The following is a 23,705-nucleotide window of genomic DNA, read 5'->3' on the forward strand; positions in this document are numbered from 1 at the left end:
AAATGATTCTAGGTTATGTATAATAATATATGTTACAAGAAAGACAAAAATTGTCATGGCCTAAAGTTCAATGTCAAAAGCTTCAAGAGACTAGTATTCTTTAACCATTGGATAGATAAAGGAATGATAGATCTAAACTTCTAACTTTACACTTTTGAATCTAATGGATTGAGTTTGATGAGACTCATCTTTATGCCACACCAAATTATAACATTTGGATTATGCCATTGGATGGAAAGTCACTCTCACAATGGGTGTCATAGAATCCACTTAGCTAATTGCATGTTTGACTCCAAGTAGTGCAACCAATTATTATGGCTTATGTTTAGCTCTACTTACCTCTTTGCCTTGAACTAGAAAAGATACTAATGCACTTATATTTGTGACCATGGAACATCTATGACAATTGTCTATGCATCACAAAGATTTAAGGTTTCTCAAGGGGGATTTGATCTACATGCCAAAGATATAAGGATAACTACATACTTTGAATATTCAATATTATATGCTAGCACAAAAGGGTCTCCTATTATATTCTTTCTTTGAGCAACAATTAGCCATGGGCAATCATGTTGATGGCCATGACTATAAATATGATGACTAATTTAGATGGAAATTTATAGATAAGTAGGAAATGGTTTTGAGTCACTCTATGGGAAAATTCAGCATTGTACATACTCCACTCAAATGACATAGGATTGAAAGATAGTAGTTTTTGGCATTCAATAGTTTTTTATAGCATGTTAGCCTAGGCTTATTCCATATGGAAATAATACATTCATTTGATTGGACTATTTGAACATTCATTGGCTATGCAAGATTTGATATAGCTTACAATTTTTTGAAATCAAATATTAGGTATATTGGGTGATGTGGTCAACTCAAAGTACGAGGTTATTTGTAAGTCCATGTGCCTGTTCTGCACATGCTCTTCACATGCATAATCAGCCTATTTGGAGAAACATAACAACTTTATTGGCATAACTATTAATTATCACTCCTCTTCATGAAATTAATATGCTTAATGATTGGAAACTCAACTTTACATGGTGATTGTTAGCTTGCTGATATCAATGCTTCTCTTTGGTTGTGTTTTACCACTATTTCTACTTTTCAAGGATAGACTTTGCCATCAACCCTACTCTCTTTGCGCATTTATCATATAAAAGACAATGCTTCAAAAGAAAAAGAAGAATTCGTGTGCAAGAGAGTGAGTGTGTGTTTTGGGGGGGGGTGTTTGGATTAAACTTAATTAAATGTTTGGCTCCACCTTGAATAGACAAGTATGATAATGATCTTTGGTGATTAGGTAAATGATTGAAATGAAGTTAAATCTTGGTAAAATTGCAATAGTGAGTTGTTTTTTGCCAATGGGGCAAAATATGGTAAAACATAACATTGCATTCTCTCCTTATTTGAGACACTCATGTTTCAAGGATGACTACACATCTTATTTGGTATTGGCCAAGTAATAAGAACTTCTTAATTAATTTTCTCCACATTAGCTTGCCCACTTTCCTATGCATAGGATTTGGTAAATTCTTATGGTTATTCAGTAGTTTTTTGTTGTGTTGACTATCTCTATATAACAACTTATTCAATTGTGCAAACTTATGGGATATTTGAAAACATTTGTAACCAAAGAGACCATACATGTCTCAAAACTTAGCCCTTCTAGATTTATTCAACCATTTTGTAGTATTTTGAAATGTACTTTGTCATGAGGTCTACTCACTTTCTACATTCATGATATAATAAGCAATGGTAGAGAGAGAGAGGATGGGGGAGAGAGTGTGTGATTGTGCATGCACCCACACATGCATGTGTAAAGAGTGTGACCTATGTGCTTCCCTTTTAGTTTATAATTGCCTATGAGCTACCCTTTTTTGTTGTAACAACCTACATGTTATTTTTTGTAGGTTGCTACAGCCTACATCCTATATTGCTTGCCTATATTTGCATTCCTTTGGGGCTTCTCTTGTTGTTGCAAAGCCTCCTCTTTATCTTTGCTTTCTTTTGGGTTCCTTGCCATGTGGAACTAGTCCCTCTTTGAACTACTTTGGCCCATGCTCCTTATTTGTGAATGTGTGTTTTGGTGTGTGTGTTTGTTGTTACAACTTTACCTTTGTTACTACTACCTACAAAAAACACAATTGTCTGTAGGTGCAAGGAGCAATTCCTACAGCCAAAGCAAGGCCATTGGATGTTCCACTTCTTCCTGATAAGGAAACTTCTAGTGCCAATATATCTTCACCAAAGTCGCACAATGATGGGGTGAACTTGTCCTAACTATTAAGTACAAAATGAAATTACCCACCATGTTAACTTGAAAAAGAAGATATCAAACACAACATTGATCACTTGCTTTCCTAGAAAGCTTCCTTTAGTGAATGGAGTTGGTTAATGGATAAATTCATTGTTAGGAGGATACTTTATTACAAGTGTGCATTTTATGGTGTTTTTAGGAAGTTTATCTTAAAAAAGCCATGTATAAAGAGAGAAGAAATTATTAGAGCTCTCTCTACTATTTTGGAAAACAAATGGTTCATTCACTTCCTTGGTCTTTAAAAAAGGATGACTTGGTTATTTTATTGTCTTCATTATCTCCCTATACCAATTCTTTCCTTGGGTTAGATTTCGAGCTCTTTGGAGAATTCAAAATCAAAGAAACCATGCATATATGAGAATTCAATTAATACATCCATACAATTTCTTTCATCACTCATTGTAGCAATCATTATATGATAGTTGTGAACTTGGAGATAGTGAGGTTTCTTTTATACATTTGATTTACCACTGTTTCTAGCTTTTGAATGGACATTTCCATGCAATCTACCGCTTTGTACACTTAAAGAGTCTATGTGAGTGGAGATTGTTAGAATGGCCACAATTGGTGGTCTAAAATAGCATTCATGGCTAAAAGAGGCCATCAACGCTGACAGTAGCGGTGCAGTATTAGAAGGTGGCGAATTAGCCACAAATTAGGGCAAAGGGACTTCTTGACATTGTGGGCACTTGAAGCTAAAGAAGGGTCGGAGAAGAAGTGTTGTGTCCCTCTTCACTTCCCCTTTGTCCCTCTTCAACTCTCTTTTTGGGTCCTGACCTTTCCCAAACTCTGAGATCACCTTATATTCTTCCATTCATTGCAATGTTGCGATGGCAACCATGATTGACTAGTCCATTGTAATGTATTTTCCTAAGTGATCACCCCTTGGGATGTACTCCAAGCTCCAAGTTTATTAGTAAATTCTATAAGAAACCTTGCTAGAATATATGAGCACCTCTTCCCTTTGATTATGTATTGTCTTAGTTAGTGCATATGGTAATCTCTTCTTTCGATATGCTTTACTATTGAACTTGCAATGCCAACATACCCCTATATCTATGAATATGTTCAAGCTCTACTAAAGCTGGTGCAATCCACTTGCACCTGGCGACCACAACTAGAACTTGGATCCCATTACACATGGTGACCATGCTGATCTTTCCCACATGCGTAGGTTTCCATGTGCACACACTCTTAGGGTCTACCAAAGGACGTTCAGCTTGTGTTCTCATGGTGGTTCGATCATGACCAACAGTGTCTTCGGATTCCATCTCCTAAGGGGAATTCGTTCTTCAATGATGGTGATTTCCCAGCGAAGGAGTCCACTCCATAGCCCCACAAACAGCACTCGCACTTTGTTCCTATACCTTGAAATGTGCACCTTGATCCATCACTCGCTCCTGTGACATTGCTAATGCTAACAAGGCAGCTCTTTGCATCAGCTAAACCAATCATGGTTTTACCCATTCCACCCTGTAGTATTCCAGTCCACACTTGGATGGCTACCTAGGCACATGTTTCATTATTGAAGTTTGTTGCCTCATCAATTGAGGACCCAAGTGCCTTCCTTAGGCGATTCAAGGTGGCATATATGGTCAATATCCCCACCCAAGTGGATCTTGCCCATAAGGTAACCATATTCGAGTCTTTGATGTAGAAAGAGGTGGCAGCTTGGTTCGAGGTGGAAAACAGCTGGGCAATGTTTGACAATGCCCGAGCAACATTCCACTTGTAGTTCCAGCTAGAGAGGACTAATGCCCAAAAGCTAGTGAGATTGTGTAGGCTAAAACAAGGTGATGCCACAATCCAAAGCTATATAGCTAGATAAGGGTGAGATGGACCCAAGCTAGAGTCAAATGTATCCAAAGATGGGATATCAAAGAGACCGGATTGAGGATGGGAGAACTTGACATGGATTGAAGCATCCCTTTAATCTAAGTTCAGGACTAGTTGAGTTATTCTAACAAAAATGGTTAAACATGGTTTAGAAAATATTATTTTCATTTGTTTTTGTATTATGCTTAAGAACATCTAATGAACCATGTGTACCGAGTTACTTAATGAAGCTGATTTTATATGTTCCCATATTGTGCTAGGACCCTAATTAATAGTTAAGAATACTGGGTGCATGGTGGAAAGTTTGTCTCACAACCATGTTATTTACAAATGAGTAGACTTGATTAGTCAAGCCCTTAATAGAATTTTTAGGAACAAGGCCAAACGCTAACTACCTAGGGAAGTGTCAAATCTTAACTAGCACTATTTTAGGAGACCAAAGTGAAATCATGTTGAGTAGAGGGGTTGAGTTTAACTCCCCTTTGTCTCTCACTCTCTTTAATAGAGACTAATAGGTCATATGTCCCTCACGTTGATCCTTCTAGTTTGGATGGTGTTGCTCAAGAAAGGTGTCCAAGTGACTACCAAATATCCTCTGCCATGGCTTGGCTAGGGGTAGATATGTCACACAGTTGAGATTGTTAGGTAACTACTTCTCTTCTTTATGAATATGAGCTTAAGGACAATAAGGTCATAAAGTTACTATGCCAGGAGATCTATTAGTGAGCATTCTCTTGCTGTCTTATTTGCTTACATTCATAGGAGAATGAGTGTAGGCCAAAGATAAGAGTGAAAGCAAGAGATAAAGCCATCCTTGTTAGAGACAAATGACAAAGAGTGAATCAACTCTAGAAAGAATAAGAATATTAAATCAATTTTGCATTCATAAGAGAATGAGTGAAGTAGATAAGAGATAAGAGAGTGAAGTGAGATATAAAGCCATCCTTCTTAGAGGTGGATGAACAAAGAATGAGTGAGCTCTAGAAAGAATGAAGAGTGTTCCATCAATCTTGCACAACATCTAGGCTTAATGCTTTCTCACTTCTCCATCCCTCTTTATCTCCTAGTGTCATCTATTCATGGTTGGGTCCACAACTATCATGACGTGCATGTGGATCATTAATGTTGTAGTCCATCTTGAACAATTTGCACATGTAGAAATTCTTATATCCCCTAACTTTGGCTATAGTCTAGCTTTAAGATCAAGTTGTGAACAAAATAAGAGTTTTGTAAAGGTGTAAAAACCATAGTACATCTTATAGTGTTTCCATCTCAAGACAGAGTCCACTAAATTGATACACCCCATAAGTAAAATGTGCCCACTCAAATTTAGTGATAATTTTATACAACAAATGTATCAAATTTACCCACTTGAAGCTATGAAATCGAACTTTTTATAGTAAATATGTGCTTGATGTGAGTAAAAATGAAATCCTTTATTTATAATAGGTCTACTTGATAAAAATATCGAAAGTGTCCCAAATCTTTTCAATTGACCGTAATATGACACATATGAATAAAATATTTTGAAAATATCATACAACTCACCTATATAGGAAATCTAGTGGGGAATAGATAAACATCACTATATTGGCCCCTTTATTGTATACATTGCTATTATCCTGCAAGGCTAATACATGCCTCTTTGCTTTTGACTAGAAGATATTGTTGGACCATATGTATAAGAGGTGGAGTGTTTCTTGAGTATAATAGTGAGTCTTTTCTCATTTTCTATGCTAGCATATCTATCATTGGTTGCAAGGATAGGCCTGTGCCCTTAGATTGTATGAGATTTTGAAGAATTAACGAGGAAAAAACTTGGTGTCTCTGGACCACCCTCGTTGATTTTGAAGCAAGCATGGTCAAAGAATGTGGTATGGCAAATATACAGCGAGTGCAACCTCATCTGAACCGATTAAATTTAAGAGCTACAATATGTTGTCACATTCATGATGACTTACAATGCTCTTGAACAGTATAAGCTTAGGATATTAGCTAGAGATGTTGCTTGCGTTCTACGTAGTCATGTGCCTGCCCACGATTAATAAACTATTGGAAAATGATTGAGTGTTGGCTACTTACAGAGGTTCCTCCTCGCGCATGCTATGCCAAGAACCTGAGAAGTGATGAGGAACGTTCACCTCAAAGTTTCCTCATAATTTCAAAGCAAAGTAGGAAGTAAAGCTGTCCATACATACATATCTCTGGCTCTTTTCCACAATCCAGTTCCACGCGGCGCGTTGGATACTCCTTGGAAGCACCCACGTTGTTTTGGCAAGTGCAGCACAGATCCTGCAAGCTCTCTTTTCTTTAAAGGATTTTCTATACAGTAATAGTAATATTCACAATACTTAAAAGGATTTTCCATACAGTAATAGTAATATTTACAATACTTGAAAAAGAAATTTGCAAAATACTCAAGTCCCTCCCTTTTTCTTTTAATCAAAAGGATTTTGTAAAATACACAAGTCCCTCTCCTTTTCCTTTTTCTTCTGAAAGGGTTTTGCAAGATGCTTAACATTCCTTTCCTTTTCTTTTTACTATAAGGATTTTGATTTCAATAATAGTGATATTTACGAAAGGGATTCTGGACATTGAGGCATTGTCAAAGATAAAAAGAAAGCCGCAAGGCTATTACCAGAAGAAAAGCAAATCACGCAGTGCACACAACAGGACTGGAAAAGATGATCTCCATTGTCCATCCACAGAGTAACCACCTCTCTGAGGACAATACCAATAATAATCTTTGAACCCACTTGCCAAAACACCCTCAAAATGCGGCCCACATGACCATAAACACCTAAAAATGAACAAAATTTGAAGGCATTATGTGTACAACAAATGAATGACATGGGGACGCACTAGGGGTAAAGTGCTCATTGATGGCATCTTGCACAAAACCCAGGAACGGATGTTCCTATGCCCAAAACCTGGGACGGGATGGCCTATGCCAGGGGAGGCATCCTCCACCCCTAGGAAGACGGCTTCGCCACCCTCATTACCGATAGCTTTGGGCCATTATTGTCTCCATAAGAGTCACTGGTTGAGACGCTTTAGCCTCACTATGCGGGAGTAGATGTTGCAACTAAAGAAGTATTATGTAAAGCAAGTGCAAGGAGTGGACAAGGTCAAGAAGGCATGAAAAGGATTCAAGAATATTGAATGAGATCAGAATTCAGGAGATGCATGATGAGATACACTAGTTTGTTAGGATGGAAATATGTTTGTTGCATGAAGAGGAGATGAAGGCAAAAAGAGAGAGAAAGATGGGTGAATTGCTAACTGATCAATGTGTTACAATGAAACGTGAGGATGCAGAACTGGGTACCAATGGAAAGGCAAATAGTAAGTGCTCAAATGAAGCGAAATTTAAAACAGAGACATAGAATGAGATGCAAAAACAACTTGATTCCTGCATTGCAGTACGAGGGGAGTTAAAAGCTTCCAAAGAAATGTTGGAAACACAAAAAAATGGCCAAATGGAAATGCAAGTAGCAGGTTCTCTCCTTAAGGCAGAACTGGAAAGAGATACAAAAAGAAGTTCAAGAATAAGAGAATGCTTGCATGGGATGAATTATATAAATATCATCTCAGAGTTACAGGGGCAGTTAAAAGCTTGCAAAGAGAGGTTAGAGACACGAAAAGATGGACAAAGCACAGCCATACCAACCCAAGTGCAAGAAAAGCTAAAAGTACTGAAGAACAGTTGGAGAAAGAGATGAAATCCTCTGGAGAGGTAACAAAACAAAGAAAGGCAACTATAGATGAGAATGCATTCTGGACAACACAGTTTAGTGCCTATGGGCAGTGATTTTCTTGCCTTGGGCAGTGCACATGGCTTAGTGATTTTTAATGGATTGGCTCATTGGCCAGCTTCACATGCACTAACTTGCTGGAACATCTACATAGGAGCCATGACAGTGGGCTAGCTCATGAATTTGCTCACTCTACTATAGAACATTAAGAAATTTGCCATCTCAGGTAGACCTATTGGACTAGCAAACGATCATGCATTCTTGGATTTCAATATGATTTGCAGTTACACGAGATGATATGGATGCATCTCTCTCTTGACACCCAAAATATCACTTCACCAGAGATAAATCCAGAATACATGGCAATATATTGTTTGATAGGCTCTCTGCTCTTTATCCAGATGCATGACCTGAGAAACTCACTAGAGATTTACCAGATATTCTACATGATGTGACAACCTCTGCATTCCTACATAGAAACATTGAGTAGAGAGATTCCGCGTGCTACTCAGCTCCCCAAAATAGTTGGTATGACGATGATTGCCACAGAATGCAAAACATATTCTAATAGGAGATTGCACTTTGTAACACCATACACAAACAAAATAAAATGCTCTTTTGATGTTTGGTACGGAGGAAAAAGCAAAATACCTAACTAGATTTGACAGCTTAGCTATTCTTGGAACTGGACAGTAGAGGGCCACCCACCCATAATACAATTCTTAAGTGGTGAAATGCATGTGTGAAAGATGTCTCTGATATTTAGAGGCAACCCCCCTTACACACCTCACAGCAACGGGACCATCAGATGTCTGTGATACACTATGTTCTCTTGGTTCACATATAATAGAGCTGTTTGCAAAGGCTTCCCAAGCAGCTGGACCAAGAATATTATTGTACCACTCTTCAAGAGTGGAGGCCCTTTGATCCCTAGTAAGTACATGGCTATTATGATTGGTCACTGCCTAGAAAAAATCTACACATTATTCCTTGAGCATGAATTGAGTAGCTAGGTAGTGAGGAACATAGGGCTATGGGGCAGGATGACTTTAGGAGAGTTTACACAACCTTGGACAATGTACTTATGCTCAGAGCCATCATTGAGGAGGGACGAGCACATGTAAAGAGAATATATTGTTGCTTTGTGGACTTTATGTTGGGTGTAAAGTCCCTTTAATCTCCGTGTGTATAAACTCATACAGGTGTGAACACATCCTTATTTATACCCTAACATATAAGTACATTTTATTATTTGTGTATTAGGACTTGTTGGTGTCAAAATATGGCGTATCAACAACGAGACAGTAGGGTTTGCGAGGAGGAAGACAAAGTGAACTCCACAAACACTGAGAAGAGAAGAGAGGAGAGAAGAAACTCTGATGAATGGAATGATGAAGATCTGAATCATGGAGTGAATGTGATACAAGGTGCCGTAGCACAAGGAAGATGATGAAGGCAGCCATGAACCACGAACCACAATGTCCTCCTAAAGAGGTGTGAGGGCAATGGAGAGACTAGACAGAAGAGGTGACGGACTGAATGAATCAGCCATGAAGAATGAGTAATAGAGGCAACCTATAAATAGACAAGAGACTGTCTAGGGTGGCACCTGAGGGAGGGTGCCGGCTGTCTAGGGTGGTGTTCCACTGTGGGCGCCCAGCCCCTTTTTGGGGCTGTCCAATGTGAAACCCTAAACGCAAAATGCAAAACGCAAAGTGTAGGTGGGTTTCTCAACACCCCCCCTTAGACCCAAAAAGGAGAATAAGAGAAGAGAGAGATGGAGATGCAATGCTATAGGTTGAAGAATGCTCATGCAACAGGTGCCACTTGGAGAGTGTCGCTCGTGGAAAATTTGTTCACTTGCCCAAGCGCCCTAGGACAAAGATGATAAAATCATGCAATGCATAGGAGGAATGTCAGACTTTATGTGGTGCCGACAACCATAAGGATATGCCCGTACTCAATCTCAGGAGTTGGCTCCATGTTGACCAAGGGACCAAGGCAAGAAGGAGAGGAGGAAGAAGATGTAGAGGATCCCTAAGATCCAAGATTTCCACCTGAAAGGTAACTTGTAGTAAAGAACAGTAGAATGAGTGAATTGGAGAACCCAAAACTCAACCTCGGGAGAGAAGCCACTAGCTCTATGCATCCATGCGGGAAGGAATATGAAGACCTTGTCACCAAGTTGGGGCTGAATCTCCAAGGCCCCAATCTAGGTAGACCCTCGAGATCCTGGGACTCAATAGGTGCGATGACTGTTGGAAGGAAGCCACCCCATCCAAGGGTGGAAGAAGAAGGTAAAAGGCCTCCGCTAGGAGGTCAACCACAAACCATGAACCGCAATGTCCACCTCAAGGGGTGTAAGAGCAGTGCAAAGCACAAAACGCAATGTCCGCCTCAAGGGGTGGGAGGGTAGTAGAAGGGCTGGACGTGAACTGCCAGTGGGGGGAGGATGCTACCAGCAGTAAGATGTTGCAGCTAGCAGTTAGGAGTAGCCACCAGCTAACTTGAAAGAGCCACCAGCCACAAACGCAGCTTTCAACAATAGAAGTAGGTGTTGGAATGCTGTTAGTAGTCAGAAAGTGCCACTAGCAAACCAGGCTAAGCCGCCATCGGACTAGGCAGAACTGCCAGTAGAAAAACACAGGGTACAATAGTATGTTGGAGCCACCAGCTAAAGGGAGGAGCCGGCGACTGAGAAGGATGAGATGCCACAACTGGAAAACGCAAGTTCCAACAGATTAAAAAGAGACACCGGGTTGCAAAGAATAGCCACTACTAGACTGGCTGAGCCGCCAACAACACGGAGGAGCCGCCAACTGTTTAGGAGGAGCCGCTAGCTACAGAGAACAATTGTGTCTGAGTAGAGAATAGCTGCTAGCAAACTGACTGAGCCGCCAACAGTAGGGAGGAGCCGCCGGGTTTTACAGAGAGTAGCTGCCAACAGTAGGGAGGAGCCACCGGGTTTTGCAGAGAGTAGCCGCCAGCAAATTGGCTGAGCTGCTAGGTTGTAGAGAACAGCCGCTAGTAGCCTAGCTGAGCCACCAATAGCAGGGAGGAGCCGCCACCTAGTAGAAAATAGTAGGTGGTGCAAGGAAGAGCAGCTGCCAAGTAAGGTGTTGATGCAACGAAAGAAGAAGAGAAGTGGATGTCGAACCGGCCACTGGTCTTCGCCTTCACTGGAGTGGAGGATCTTTGCTGCTGTTTGAGCATATCCAACTCTGATATCATATCAAAAGATGACGTACCAACGAGAAAATAGGATTTGCGGAGAGGAAGACAGAGTGAACTTGGCAAACACTGAGAAGAGAAGAGAAGAGAGAAGAAACTCTGATGCTGATTTGAATCATGGAGTGAATGTGATACAAGGGAACAAGGGTGCCATAGCAAAAAAAGATGATGAAGATAGCCACGAACCACGTAAAGGGGTGTAAGGGCAGTGGACAGACTGGAGAGAAGAGATAACGGACTAAACAAATCAACCGTGAAGAATGAGTGACAGAGGTAGCCTATGTCCTCCTAAAGGAGTGTAAGGGCAGTGGACAGATTGGAGAGAAGAGGTAACAGACTGAATGAATCAACCGTGAAGAATGAGTGACAGAGGCAGCCTATGAATAGGCAAGAGACTATCTAGGGTGGCGCCTGGAGGGAGGGCGGCGACTGTCTAGGGTAGTACCCCACTATGGGCGCCCAACCCCTTTTTGGGGATGTCCACTGTGAAACCCTAAACGCAAAACGCAAAATGCAAACTACAAGTGAAGGGTTTCTCAACAGTTGGTACACTCATCCTGGAGTTCTCTCACTCTCACTCTCTACACTACTGCTCCATTTCTGTCTCGCACTTCATTATGCACTCATCCCAACAAACTAGTATCAAAGCTGCCGCAAGAGCATATGCGCTTCTTGAGGATAGTGCGAGTTAGTTCAGCGTGCTCGTGTGAAGGAGGAGTCAGGTCATTCACCTTTCAGCCAGTCGATGGGCAGCAGGCATTCGTCTTGACCAGGCAACTAGTCAAGTTGGTCAGCCGCATCTTTTCAGGCCAGCGTGTGCAGCGGGTCAGCTGTGATAGGCTGTTTTCAGCCTAGATAGGTCAGGCGGCGTGAATAGGGGATATCGTGAGCAGGTCAGGTGTGATTAGGCAATGACCTAGCGGAGACAATGCAATAGCGGGCAAGTCAATGGCATCACATTCATCATTTTTTTCCATCATTTTTTTAATTTTCTGCAGTCTGTTCCCCTTCTCATTGACGGGGGTTCGCAAGCATAAGCACAGCTCTCAAATTTGTGCATATTTATGCCCCAAAACTTTGGGGGTTTTCCCCGATTTGATGATGTTCATGCATAATAGTGACATTGGACCTGGAAATTGTTGAAATTGGGCATACTAGCCTTGAGAACTTTGGGGCTTTTCATGTATAAATGTACTTTTGCTTGGCTAAGCCGAATTTACTGACATTGGTGCACATTTGGACCAGAGAAATTTGGGGCTTTTGCAAATTTTTACTAGATTTTGCTAAATTTGCTTGTTTTATGCTCTCAGGAACATATATCAATGCAATTGGGGCAGATTGGTTAGTGAAATTTTGGGACTTTTGCGGAAATTTGTGAATTTTGGCAAAATTGATGTGTGAAATACACATTGGGGACATTGCTGAAGCAATCTTGGTGCTATAAGTAGTGAAATTCGAGTTTATTATCTCCTACTTGTGAGATTTTGAAGAAATTGCAGAGAATTTTGGTGTTTTTGTGTATCAAAAGTGCTTTTGGGCACATATGTATGTAGTACACATGTTTGGAAGCTCCCATTGAGTTGATGTATTGCTGAATATTCATGGTGTAGCAGTCTTAGTGATCATTTGCACATCTGGGATTGTTGCAAATGTATTTTTGGTGATATTGTTGAAGTGTGAGTCACCTTGCAATGGTGTATGCATGGATTGTATATGGAAATCTCAGTTATATTGATGAAATTCATCCTTTCTACTGTTGTACATGTATTTGGATCAAATCTTGCTCTTATCTCCTAAAATTTTGGGCTAAAAGTAGCTGAATATTCAGTCTAATATTTACTGTCATAAAATACAGCATTGGTACTTTGCACTTTGCTGAACAATGGCCACTAATGCTTCTAGCAGCAGTGACACTTAATCCCTTCTTGAGATCAAGAGGTTTAATGGCACTGGCTTTGATTTGTGGAAGGACAGGATGCAAAGCATTTTGTTTCAAGTTGATGGACACTTATGAAAATACAACTCCAGTAAATCAAGTGCATCTCATGCGCAAGCTTGTGAACCTAGAGTTGGATGAGTCTAAGCCAGCATTTGAGCATTTGAGTGTTTTCACAGGGATTTTGAGTCACTTGTAGGACTCTGGTTTGTAGCCCTTCAATGATAAATCGAAGGCTATTTTCTTGTTGATGACTTTGCTTAATAGTTGGGAGTCTTTGGTTGTTTCACTAAGCAATAATCCGGCTTTAACCTTTGATGGTGTTAGGGACTCTATTCTTAATGAAGAGATTATAAGAAAGTCCAGTGGAGAAAGCAGTGGTTCAGCGTATCAAGGCAGGTCAGAAAAGAGGGGTAATGCAAGAAATAAAAGCAAAAGCAGGAGTAAAAGCAAGGGCAAATAGCAAGATGTTACTTGCTATCAGTGTGGGCATAAAGGGCATAAAAAGCCCGATTGTCGGTACCACAAGAAAGAGCAAGAAAGAAAGAAATAGCAAGGAAAGAAAAAGAAGGATGAGAAGAAAGATTATGATAGCTCTCCCTCAAAAGAAGTTGCAAAGGCAAATGTTGCTCACTCTTTGGAGTCATTTTCTGAATACACTCCAAGTTGCCTAGGCAAGGTTTACTTGGGCAACAATTATGCATGTGAGATAGAGGGTGTAGGTACCATTCACTTGGCCCTTGAAAATGTCCAAGAGCTGATTTTACAGGATGTTAGATATATACCTGGCATAAAGAAAAGTCTATTGTCAGTTGGGTAGCTTGATGCAAGGGGATATTTTACTACCTTTGGTGGTGGATCGTGGAAGGTCCACAAGGGCTCTATGCTGATTGTTAAAGGCAGTAAAAAGGAAACTTTGTACTATTTGCATTGTAAAGCATTATCTAACAAGTTTTTGGCTATGGACTGATGTTCATTCACAGATGGAACTTTGGCACAAAAGACTTGGCCATATGAGCCAGAAAGGCCTTCAAGTTCTCTACTCTTCAGGGAGATTTGATATAAAAGGCTCTCGTCTCGACTTTTGTAATGATTGCATATATGGAAAACATGTGAAGTCTCCTTATTACTTTGGTAAGAAGTTCAATGCTCTTGATTTAGTTCACTCTGATGTGTACACTATGCGTGTTAATTCACATAGGGATGCACAGTACTTTGTCACTTTTATTGATGATTTCACTAGAAAGTCATGGATGTATGTGTTAAAGAGCAAAAAGATAGTGTTGGATGCCTTTAAAAGGTTTCATGTTTTTGTTACCACACAGAAAGGGCTTACATTAAAAGCTATAAGAACGGATAATGGGGGCGAATATGTTTCTAATGAGTTAAAAAAAATTTGTGAGATACATGGCATTAAGAGGGAATTGATAGCCCCTTATAATCCTACATCAAATGGCGTGGTTGAAAGATATAATCGCACACTTTGTGAGAGAGTCAAATACATGCTGTCCACAGCTAATCTCTTGTAGCAATTATGGGGAGAGGCTCTTAAAACTGCAATTCATGTATGCAATTGCTCTCCCAATCGTACATTGAAAAAAGGCATTCCTGAAGAGGTTTGGTCTGGCAAACCTGCTTCATATGATCATTTGCGTATCTTTGGTTGTGATGCCTTTGTGCATGTTCTTGTAAATCAGAGGACTAAACTAGACATAAAATCCATCGAGGGCATCTTCATGGGATATGGAGATGAGGGAGAGATGGGTTATAGAGTTTGCCTTCCTTAGGATAGGAAGATAGTACACTACCGAGACATAGTATTTAATGAGGCAAAGTTACTGAAAAAACGCTACACATGGTGACCTTGACAAAAAGAAGGTCAAATTTCAGCATGAACAGCCAGCCATTCAGCAGCCATTAGCTGAAGATTCTGTCCCTTTTGATGCTGAAAATGAGTAGTAACCTATTGTCCTAAAATGCTGAAAATCAGCCACCAGGTGATGGTGTGCACATACTTGAGGATGTAGGCCCATTGCCTAACAATATAGATCATTGGGTAAGAAGGTCTACACGTGTCAGAAAGCAGCCACATCAGTTTTCTTTTTTTTTTGCAAATAAAGTGTGGCTAATTATATTACTTCAAACAAAACCTGAATACAAGGGCTCATGCAACAGACTAGCTGGAGCTGATGCAGAGTCACAGATATATCAGATGTACAAGCCTCTCAGGGCGGTCTAGGGAGGATGGGGGCAAGAAGCCATGGAGGGGAGATGTATTGCCATCTGGGGCTGCCTGTCTGCATCACAAAAAACAGGTCCTGGCCACCTCAAGTACGCATGAAATGACAACGGAGCTCCTGACGATCCCTCGACTCGCCCTACACCTAGTCCCATCGGCCGCAGAGGGAGTGGATGATGGAGGTTCGAAGCTCTACTAAGGTCACCTGTACTGAAAGTCTCTCTCCACCAAAAGCCTCCTGACACCGTTCCTTCCAGATATGCCATCCTGTAAGACTCCCTACGATCTCCCATACCTCAAAGTGGTCTCCTGTGGGCTCCAATACCTGGCGGATGGGTAGAGCCGCCAAACCGACCATTGTGCACGACCTTGCCTCAATAATGAATATCGTGTCCTACATCCCGGCCTCATACAGAAGGTGATGGCCTTAGCTGATTGCGTGCCAGCAGAAAGCTCCCCATGAGATACATCCAAGGCTGGGTGCTATATGGCTGAAGATGCAGCATGCTTCTCTCCACATGAGCTGCGCTGCCTCACACGACTAAAGGCAGTGCTTTGGAGTTTCTAGAGACTGCTGTGTGCAGTGCTTACAACCTCCCTCTTGCATTTGGGCTAGCCAACTTCCCACCGCCAGGCCTCCATGTGCCACCAGCCATAAGAAATACGATATCCTCCTCGGCCTCTAGCTATCCCGTAGGTAGCGCAGAAGGTTCGTCAAAAAGCCTTCGTGATGCTATGCTCCGCCCAGTGCCTGCTATGTGATAGCGCCCAATCCCTGTCCTCCTGCATCAGTACGCGTTTGTCAATCCTGGCTGTGTACTCCAGGAACCTCGGTGGCTTCTTGGCGACCGTAGTGGCCGGCCATAGCCACTCTCCCGGATCCCATTCTAGCTCATCAAGTGGCCTGCCCTCCTAGATCTAGAGGCCCCACTCCCTGAGACCTCCCAGAAGACATAAGGGTCTAGCCGCCATGTCTTTCCTTGAAGGTCAATCACCTGAATTCTCCTCCATGAAAGGACAGCTATCCCCTCATCCTGTTGCCCTCTGCCAAGGGTCAGATGCCCCCCCTCCTGCACGGTGGAGAAGGTCTCATGTGGAGCGCCGCCCACTCTACCTACCACCTATAGGGAGATACTTGCTGGTGAGAACCTAGTGGCCCATATCTCCCCGGGCTCTACCGGCTCTCGTATCGGGGGAACAAGCCACTCTTGAGGTATTGTTGCGTCTATCTCCTTTCTCCTCAACTCAACTCCTCTCTAACAGCCTGATACTTGCTGTAGCACCTCCTCATCCACCATCCTGTACACCTCCTACCATATCCTAATGATACGAGCCAGGCTAGCCTCCCAACTAGCCCACTGGATGTGGGGTCACTCACTAATCTATGCCCCATCTCGATCTCTGGCTTGGGGGTTCCATATCACCAGCTGACGGTCTATCTCCTCCTAGCAGCCTGGGAGGCTCTGGACTAGGGCCTTACGGAAGCCTTGCCACACACGGAGCAAGTTGTGTAGGAAGGGGGATTTGGGGAGGGGGGGGGGGGTGATGATCTGGGCTGTCGTGAAGATCCATCTCACGGACGGCCTCTACTCACCGCCAAGCCTCGGTCTACAATCCAAGAGACCCTCCTGCAGTAGAACCTTCCAGGTTTGCCCTCCTGGTGTGAGGCTGCGAACTACTAGCTTGCCCAAAAGGTCCATACTCTGATACTCTGGGTCTATGATCCCAAGCCCTCCCTCTGACCGATGCCGGATAATGGTCACCCACGCCACCTTGGCCCGGGAATCTTTGGAACCGTTTGGTGCGGACCAAAGGAAGCTCTACACTAGGGGGCGAAGCTGAACTACACAGGATGAGGAGAAGCACCAGCACAAGGCGATGTACCAAGCCGTCGCTAGGAGGACTTGGTTAACCACCAGGGCTTAGCCTGCTAGGGAGAGGTGAGCGGTACTCCAGTAGGTCAGCTTTCTCCGAATAGAGTCAAGGACTGGAAGAAACTGCTGGGCGGGAGTGATGTCGAGTCCCACTTGGAATCCTAGGTAACGGATGGCGGCCTGCTGCCCTCTACTCACCCATCTCAATCCCGAGTGGATGCCCCACTTCATGCTAGAGTCCGGGTCTGTAAGGAATCCAACCGACTTTCCCCAATTGATTCTCACTCCCGCTGCAGTACATAATACCTCAAGAGGCAGTCTCACTCCCTCCAGCATCAACTCATTGTCCTCTATGTAGAGTGTTGTATCATCTGCATACTCTGAGTCTAGCAAGTCTGTCTTCTCTCTCACTCAAAGTTGAAGTCCACATAACCCGCTCACATGTGACCTGAGGAAGTGAGATATCACCTCTCCAAAGAATAAGAACAGGTATGGGGCCAGGGGGCAGCCCTGCTGGACCGATCTCTCCAGCCGAAACTCATAGGTTGGCTACCAGCAGGGTTCTCATAGGTGGTAGGCGAGGGGAGGAGTTTTGGATGGAGAGATCGGTCCAGCAGGGCTGCCCCAAGCCCTCCCTCTGACCAACCTCACCATGGTGCCCTCTAAAAAATCCCAGTCACCCTATCATAGGCTTTCTCGAAGTCTAGAAGTAGTACGGCCAATCCCTGCCCATTGTGCTGAGCCCACTTTGTTGCCTCAAAGAAGGTAAATACATTGTCTAGGATGCTCCTATCCTGGACAAAGCCTGTCTATGTGTCGTGAATGATGTCTAGAAGCACAGGGCGGAGTTGCCTACCAATCATCTTTGCCAGTGCCTTATAGGCCACTGACAATAAGGTGATTGGTCTCCATTGGGAAAGCTCCAAACGGTCTCTCCCTTTGGGGAGAAGACTGATGAGGCCTGCCGAAAGACTCCCTGGCATTTGTCCTGAAGTGAAAATCTCCTGAAAGGCCATTAGTAAGGGGTCCTTCACCACCTCCTAGTAGGTAGTGAAGAAGGCCTTAGAGAGGCCACCCTCTATCGGGCATTTCTGCCTGTCCTGTGTATGGAAAGCCTCCTCTAGTTTCTTCTCTGTTAAGAGGGCTAGGAGGGAGCATCACATCTCCTGTGTGACAAGGGACGGGATGTGATCCTAGACCTGCTGTCTACATCTAAGGCTGTCTCTTGCTGGAAAAGACATCTGTAGTAGTCTGTGGCAATCTCCATCACCTCATGTGAGCTAGAAGCCACAGTGGTTTCAGCCATCTTTGGATTGCATTTTATTGACTAATGAAGGTGAACCTATGACAATTAGAGAGGCACAGTCATGTGAAAACAAGAGAAAGTGAGAGCTTGCTATATAGGAAGAGATAAAGTCTTTGTATGTGAATAACACATGGGAGTTTGTACCTTTGCCCAAGGATAGGAAAGCTATCCCTAATAAATGGGTTTACAAGGTGAAATATATTGATGGGAAGCCCCCAAGTACAAGGCATGCTTGGTTGCTAAGGGCTATACACAGAAGGAAGGCATAGACTTCTGGGAGGTTTTTTCACTAGTGGTGAAGATGACTATGCTCCATGTTTTGTTTGCTCCCACTACATTCTTGGATTTAGAGTTGGATCAGATGGATAAGAAGACTGTTTTTCCTCATGGTGACCTAGATGAAGAGCTGTACATGAAACAGCCCGAAGGTTTTGCTATTCCAGGGAAAGAACATTTGGTTTGTAAGCTGAAACGCAGCTTATATGGGCTGAAACAAGCCCCTAGACAGTGATATAACAAAGTTTGATACCTTCATGCTCAGCCATGGATTTAAATGCAGTCATACAGATTGCTGCTTATACACTAAAAAGGCTAATTATGGAAGCCTTATTGTGTTGGTCTTATGTGAGGATGACATGTTGATTGCAGGACAGCATGAGAGTACTTTGAATGCTCTCAAAAGGCAGCTGAATTCAGCCATCTCGATGAAAGATTTGGGGGACAGCTGAACACATTTTGGGCATGCGCATTAAATGAGAAAGACGGTAGGACTTGTTGTTTCTCTCATAGGACAAATACATCAGCAAAGTACTTGACAGATTTAATATGGCTGATGCTAAGCCTCTTGGTATGCCTTTACTGCCACACACAGAGCTTAGAAAAGCTAATTGCCCAAAGAATGATGCAGTGGCTAGTGCTATGAAGGGCGTGCCTTATGCATCAGCTTGTGGTTCTTTGATGTATGCCATGGTTGCAACTCGCCCTAATATTGCTCTTGCAGTGGGAGTTATTAGTAGATTCATGTCTAACCCTGGCAAAGCCACATTGGGAAGCAATGAGATGTAGCTTTAGATACTTAAAAGGTACACATGAAAAGTGATATGCTATGGAAAGGATACACTAGAGTTGCAAGGATTCTGTGATTCGGACATGGTAGAAGATCTTGACACTAGAACTAGTGGGTATGTGTTTACTTTGGCTAGTGGGGCTATTTCTTAGTATTCAAGGTTGCAGAAATTTGTGGCACTGAGTACTACAGAGGCTGAATATATTTCAGCCACAGAAGCTTCTAAGGAAGCTATTTGGCTTGGCCGTTTGGTCAAGGATTTTGATCTCCCTTCACATACTCCAATGCTTGGTTGTGATAGCCAGAGTGCCATATGTCTGACTGAGAATGCCATGTTTCATGCATGTACCAAACACATATATGTTCAGTACCACTTCATTCGACAGGTCTTGGATGATGGTCTTGTCACATTGTCTAAGATCAAAACCCAAGATAACCCTGCAGATGTTCTCACTAAGAGTCTTGCAAAGGCTCAGCATAAGAATTGCACTAGATTAGTGGGAGTTGGCTAGCTTAATGGCTTTTCTGGTGGCGTGATTATAAGTTGGTGGATTTTTTCCTTATCCGAAGATAATGCTTTCTCTTCCTTGAGGGTAGGAACAACTCTTGGGATAGGTTCATAGTGGACTACTTTTTCCCTATCCGAAGATAATGCTTCCTCCTCCTTGAGGGTAGGGACAGGTCTTGGGATAGGTTCATAGTGGACTACTTATTTACTAGATAATAAAGTGGAAGAACTTATATTCTCCTCCTCCACTGTATGTGGCTAGCTATGGTCTTCTTTGCCTCTTGGTCATACAATTTGTAAGCCTTTTGCTCATCACTATAACCCAAGAAGATTCATTTTGTGCTTTTTGGATTTGACTTGTTTCTCTTAATCTTTGAAACATGTGCATAACATTCACATCCAAAAGTTCTAAAGTGTGAGATAGATTATTTCTTACCAGAAAAAGCCTCATGAGGAGTTTTGCCCTTAAGTGCTTTTGTGTAACTCCGATTGAGAATTTAGACTGCAATAGTAACAGTTCTTGCCCAAAATTGGTTAGGCAATCCCTTGTCCTTAAGCATACACCTTGCCATTTCCACAATAGTGCCATTTCGGTATTCAACAATGCCATTCTGCTAGGGTATATGAGGCATCGTCAATTAACGCTTAATCCCTTTGCTCTTGTAAACGTCTTCAAACTCCTTTGAGTTGAGCTCACCACCACCATTTTTTCTAAACTTCTTCGCACTTTTCCCTGTTTCATTCTCAAAAAGTTTTAGCCATTCTTTAAACTTACCAAAAGCTTGAGCCTTATCACGAAAAGGAAGTACACCCACATCTTCCTACTGTAGTTGTCGACGATCAACATAAATAAGAAGATCCTCCCAAGGCTTGTGTAGGCATTTTACCACACAAGTCAGCATGCATCAACTCTAGAGGATTCATTGCTCTGTTCTACCTTTCTTATGGAAATGTCTTTCTCTATTGCTTACCCATCGTACAAGCTTTACATGGTTTCTTCATTTCAGTTATTGCAGGTGGGTGGGCAACCATATCTTGCTTATACATCTCCTTTAACACCGCAAAACCAATGTGACTAAATCTTTCGTACCAAAGTTTACTTGTGCCCACACCAGTAGTGGCTGTAAGAGCACTTAGCTCATATAGGTTGTTCCTTCTTTCTCCTTTGTCGACAACTTTGCCAGCACTGTCGATAATTTCTACACCTGCCTTATTGAACCTCACCTCATGGCCAAGATCACCGTTCTCGACATGAGAGGGGGTGTTGTGCAACCAAAGTCATAAACTTCTTTATATCAAATTAGTATCTATTTTTATTTCCATTTAAAGCCCCAAAAAGGCTTTATTTGTACTCTTTATTATGTCTGGGCGCTACCCTACACAATTCAACAACTCATGTGCCTATAAATAGAACATGGACCTTCTACATAGATCTCCTCCTGAGTCATCGTTCAAGTACGCAAAAACTTAAAAGTAGTCAGTGGCAATCTCCATCACCTCGTCTCGGCTAGAACGAGTCCTTCCATACTGATCTCAAAGGTTGCGTATCTACTCTCCTGAGGTGCAAGGCTGGTGCACGTGGAAAAACTCCCTACACATCGTGTCCCCTTTCTGCACCCAGAAAGCTGCTAAGATGTGGAAAGAGAACTCTGAGTGCCTGTCCTCAAGGCCAGCAATGGCTGCTCGCGTGCGCACCTCCTGTGCGTGGAGGATGGGATCCCCTGGTGCCTCCTGTAATAATCTTTGCGTGGCTGCAAGGTCCCGCCAAAGTGCTCTCTCCTCATCCCAACTCTGTTGCTTGGCCTGTATGGGTGCCTCTTGGTAGATACTGCTCGACTCGGCTAGGACCTCTGCAACCTCCTCTGTGATCTGGTCCCTCCTACCCCACTCCCTGGTCCAAATCTACTCAATCTGTCTCGTCACCTCCTCCCTTCTATAGATCGGTTCGAGATCCGACAAGATCGCGTGTCAAGGGCAGATGCTGGAGGATCAAGTGTCAGGAGAACCTCGTAATGATCGGACAGCGTGGTGCCCGCCAGCTGCCCAATCTGGCCTCCGCAAGAGCATCCCACTCTCCCACATAAAACCTGTCCAATCGCTCTAACAAGACACCACCTAGCTGCATGTATCCCCAAGAGAAATCAAGCGACCTCTCCCTGTGGAAGGCAGGATCTCTTTAGGCATCGCATGCTCCTACTGCGAGTATGAAGACCTCCCATGCCTCTCCTACTCCTCCCCAGTCATGCCCTGGTAGTTTCTGCCTCTGCCGCCCTACTAGTCTTCTAAAGCCTCTAGGTTGTTGAAGTCTCCTCCAATGATCCAAGAATCCACCTCTAGGAGTCCATCTGCAATCTCCACCCAGAACCTGCTGCGTGCCCTAACCTCAATAGGCGCATAGACATTGAGGACTCCAAGGCATGAGTCCCCAAGATCCAATATGATCCATAGAACCCTCCCGGCCACTATTGTCCCATGGTCTTGTACACAAGCGGTGAGCCTTGGGCCAATAGAGGTACATCCGCCTCCGCTCCTACCGTGGGTACCAATGGCGTGCTCCCAGTAAGTGTGCGAGCTACCCAAGAGTACCTTCCCTACCCTTTGAGACTGGTTGGGAGTGAGCTTGTGCTCCTGTAGAAGTAAGTTGTAGATCCGTCTGGCAAGGGCGGGCTAGAGCTCTTGCCGAACAATCAACTTCCTGGAACCACGTGCCCCACTATAGTGGAGGCTATTCACATTCCAGAATGCAAGGTGTAAACTCATGGGGAGACTTGTGAGTGACCGAACAACGGCATGGACGCTGCAGACGAAGAAGAGGAGCTATGAGGCATCCGGATACGCTTCGTTACCGGCCTGGATGGTGAACTCCATTCCCCCATGGTAGCCCTCGGTTGGAACATGGGGGTGATGGATGTGCCTGGTGGTACCACTAGGGCATCAATCAACTAGGCTGAGAGGCAAGACTCCGTACACTGGTAGAAACAGGCCGCCTGTACCAGGGGCCACTTAATCACATCTACTGGCGCTCTCCACTATAGGGGAGCTCGAAAGATAATGCTCAAATGAGGAACCTCGGCCCCTTCCCACCAGTTGATGTCCATCATGCAACCCAGCCATTGCTGGGAGAAAGGTGACAATCCACCTTCTCCCATCCACCAGGAAATGTGGTCTACCACGTGGCTCTTCACCTCCTCCTCTACCTGAGTCGTCGTCCAGCCTCCTGTGTGGGAGGTCTAACAGAAGAAGGCATAGTTTGGTCCATCTGGTGGTGTTAATAGATGGACCTTCACGCTCCTAGCCTTGCGCCACGAAGATTCCCACCTCTAGGGATAGTGGGAAAACTCCGTGCTCTGCAACTCTCAAATAAGACCATGGCCCACTGCAAAAAAACTCGTGGTAGCAACTGCGTCTGTCTCGAGTAAGTGTGGCATGCAGCATGGATAGATAAACTGGTGGTTGTGTGAGGGAGGAAGGGGGGGCTAGATAGCCGATGGGTGGAGGATGTTGGCGTTTGGGGCTCCTCATCTCTTGTGGGAGGGGTAGGGATGGGTGGGGGAGGGGTCACTTGTACTTGGGGGGGGGGGGGGGGGGGGGGGTGCGTGGCGGCAGGGGGTGATGGTGGGGAGGGTGA

At 43.4% G+C, this 23,705-nt stretch overlaps 1 protein-coding gene across 5 annotated transcripts in view; it reads right to left on the bottom strand.

The window, feature by feature from the left end:
* LOC148035922 (uncharacterized) overlaps nucleotides 1–23,705 on the bottom strand; it is a 352,895-nt gene that overhangs the window by 226,551 nt on the left and 102,639 nt on the right. For all 5 annotated transcript variants that reach the window (XM_087679037.1, XM_087679036.1, XM_087679035.1 and 2 more), the window contains 2 exons: nucleotides 6,361–6,454; nucleotides 6,245–6,278 (listed from right to left, as the gene is read on the bottom strand). In XM_087679037.1, coding sequence (XP_087535163.1) covers nucleotides 6,245–6,278; nucleotides 6,361–6,454 — 128 coding nt within the window. The remainder of the gene's footprint in view (nucleotides 1–6,244; nucleotides 6,279–6,360; nucleotides 6,455–23,705) is intronic.

This window comes from Lygodium microphyllum, chromosome 5 (assembly GCF_053477565.2).
Source record: "Lygodium microphyllum isolate KBCC chromosome 5, Lygodium_microphyllum_v1.1.10, whole genome shotgun sequence".
In the NCBI taxonomy this organism is placed as follows: Eukaryota; Viridiplantae; Streptophyta; class Polypodiopsida; order Schizaeales; family Lygodiaceae; genus Lygodium; species Lygodium microphyllum.